The sequence below is a fragment of the Plecotus auritus genome (genome assembly GCF_963455305.1).
Source record: "Plecotus auritus genome assembly, chromosome: 4".
Classification (NCBI taxonomy): domain Eukaryota; kingdom Metazoa; phylum Chordata; class Mammalia; order Chiroptera; family Vespertilionidae; genus Plecotus; species Plecotus auritus.
Genome location: NC_137775.1, coordinates 117,508,229 through 117,510,913, shown reverse-complemented (window position 1 = coordinate 117,510,913; position 2,685 = coordinate 117,508,229). Strand labels below are relative to the sequence as shown.

Sequence of the window (2,685 nt, the reverse complement as noted above, 5' to 3'; positions counted from 1 at the left end):
ACCTGGTGAAAGAAATAGACTTACAAGTCCAGGAAGCACACAGAACCCCAAACAAAAGGAATCCAAAGAGGATCACACCAAGACACATCATAATTAAAATGCCAATTGCAAAAGACAAAGAGAGAATATTAAAAGCTGCAAGAGAAAAACGGTTAATTACCTACAAGGGAGCACCCTTACGATTGTCAGCTGATTTCTCAACAGAAACTATGCAGGCCAGATGGGAGTGGCAAGAAATATTCAAAGTGATGAATAGCAAGAACCTACAACCAAGACTACTCTACCCAACAAAGCTATTATTCAGAATGGAAGGTCAGATAAAGAGCTTCACAGATAAGAAAAAGCTAAAGGAGTTCATCACCACCAAACCAGTATTATATGAAATGCTGAAAGGTATTCTTTAAGAAGAGGAAGAAGAAAAAAGTAAAGAGAAAAATTATGAACAACAAATACATATCTATCAACAAGTGAACCTAAAATTCAAGTGAATTGGTAGAAGCAAGAGGCCCGGCCGCATCAGAACTAGGAAAAACAACAAGAAATGGCTGTGGAAGAACTTCAATCCATAATAAAGAGATGTCAAATCTTAGAAGAGCAAAACTTCAAAGAAGAAGATTTTGGCCTATTTCAGTTAGCAGGCCAAAGATGCATAGATGAAGGTCACATAGACCAGCTATTAGAAGTTATTCAAAATGAAAAGAATAAGGTCATCATCAAGAATAAGGGCTGGAATTTTGTTGGTCCTGTTGTTTGATGCCTTTTATGGAATAATAAGGAAGATGATAAAAGAAAATATTTTCTGCTCCTTGATTTATTGGTAAAGTTATGTAATCCAAAGGAATTATTGTTGGGTTTGCTTGAACTGATTGAAGAGCCCTCTGGAAAACAGATATCCCAAATTATTCTTCTTTTACTTCAGCCATTACAAACAGTGATACAGAAACTTCATAGCAACAAGTCATATTCAGTTGGATTAGCATTGTCTACCATTTGGAGTCAGCTATCTCTTCTTCCTGTTCCATACTCAAAAGAACAAATACAAGCAGATGACTATGGCCTTTGTCAGTGTTGCAAGGCCTTAATAGAGTTCACAAAGCCTTTTGTGAAAGAAGTCACTAATGACAAAGAAAACTCACTGGGAAATCAAAGGTTAAAGGATGAATTACTGAAATTTTGTTTCAAAAGCTTGAAATGCCCCTTGCTGACAGCACAATTCCTTGAGCAGTCTGAAGAAGCTGAAAATGATCTTTTAAGGTCTTTTGCATCTGAAATAATAGGTTTTTTTTATCAGCAATTGGGTACCCTTTCCCCAAAATGATTTTTAATCATGGAAAGAAAAAGAGGACTTGGGATTATCTTGAATTTGAAGAAGAAGAAGACAAACAATTTGCAGACTCTCTAGCTTCCCTGGCATATCTAGTATTTGTACAGGGCATCAGCATTGATCAGCTGCCAATGGTCTTAAGCCCATCGTACCTTTTGCAATTTAATATGGGGCACATTGAAGTCTTTCTGCAAAGAACAGAATAATCTGTTTTCTCCAAAGGACTGGATCTGTTGGAGAATAGTTTGTTGAGAATGGAAGACAATAGTCTACTTCACCAATACTTAGAAATCAAGAGTTTTCTTACTGTACCTCAGGGCCTAGTCAAAGTAATGACACTTTGCCCAGATGAGACATTGAGGAAAAAGGGTTTAGCTATGCTTCAGCTTTATATTAACAAGTTGGATTCTCAAGGCAAATATACATTATTTAGGTGCTTACTGAATACAAGTAATCACTCAGGTGTGGAGGCTTTCAAAATATCAAAAATCAAATTGACATATCATTAAAGATAACACATAACAACAAATGGTTTACAGGACCACAGCTAATTTCCCTTCTAGATTTGGTACTCTTTCTCCCAGAGGGTGCTGAAACAGATCTACTGCAAAACTCAGATAGGATAATGGCTTCATTAAATTTATTGAGGTATTTGGTTATCAAAGATAATGAAAGTGACAATCAAACTGGATTATGGACAGAACTTGGAAAGATTGAGAATAATTTCTTAAAGCCACTCCATACAGGACTTAATATGTCAAAAGCACATTATGAAGCAGAAATGAAAAATAGCCAAGAAAATAGCCAAGAAGTCCAGAGGTCTAAAGATTTTTGTTCTGTAACCGTAGGTGGAGAAGAGATGCCTAATATGCCTCCCGAAATGCAGCTTAAGGTCCTACATTCAGCACTTTTCACATTTGATTTGATTGAAAGTGTTCTGGCTCGAGTAGAAGAACTCATTGAAATAAAAACAAAGTCTACCTCTGAAGAAAATACTGGGATAAAGTGAAAGCTCCATCTCTTAAATAAAAATTAGTAAAATACTATTTTCCATTATGATTTAATACCTTCACAAAAATTTTTCTATAAAACACCAATAGAAAAAAAACACATCAATAGAAAAATAAATGTAGCTTTTCTCATCTGTTTCTGTAATGACACAGTATTGATGAATAGCATTTGGTTTCAAAAAGATAATCTCCATCATAAAGAATGTCCATATATAATAAATACTACTGTTAAAATTCAATACAAATTAATAATTTTGTATTATAAGTTTATAAAATGTAGTTGAATTGCCTTCATTCATATAGTTGTAATGAGTTTATAAAAATGCTGATGCACTTTATGTTCCAGTTTGA

General features: G+C 34.6%; 1 protein-coding gene across 1 annotated transcript; it reads left to right on the top strand.

Annotated features, from left to right (window-relative positions):
- Window positions 1–541: 541 nt before the first annotated feature.
- Window positions 542–2,473, top strand: LOC308247702 (glomulin-like; the record flags this gene model as incomplete). The annotated part of the gene is given in 5 exon segments (XM_080667159.1): window positions 542–751; window positions 755–1,279; window positions 1,282–1,527; window positions 1,531–1,792; window positions 1,795–2,473. Coding segments are annotated over 5 exon segments (1,782 nt in total). The 3' UTR covers window positions 2,334–2,473.
- Between the last annotated feature and the right edge of the window lie 212 nt (window positions 2,474–2,685).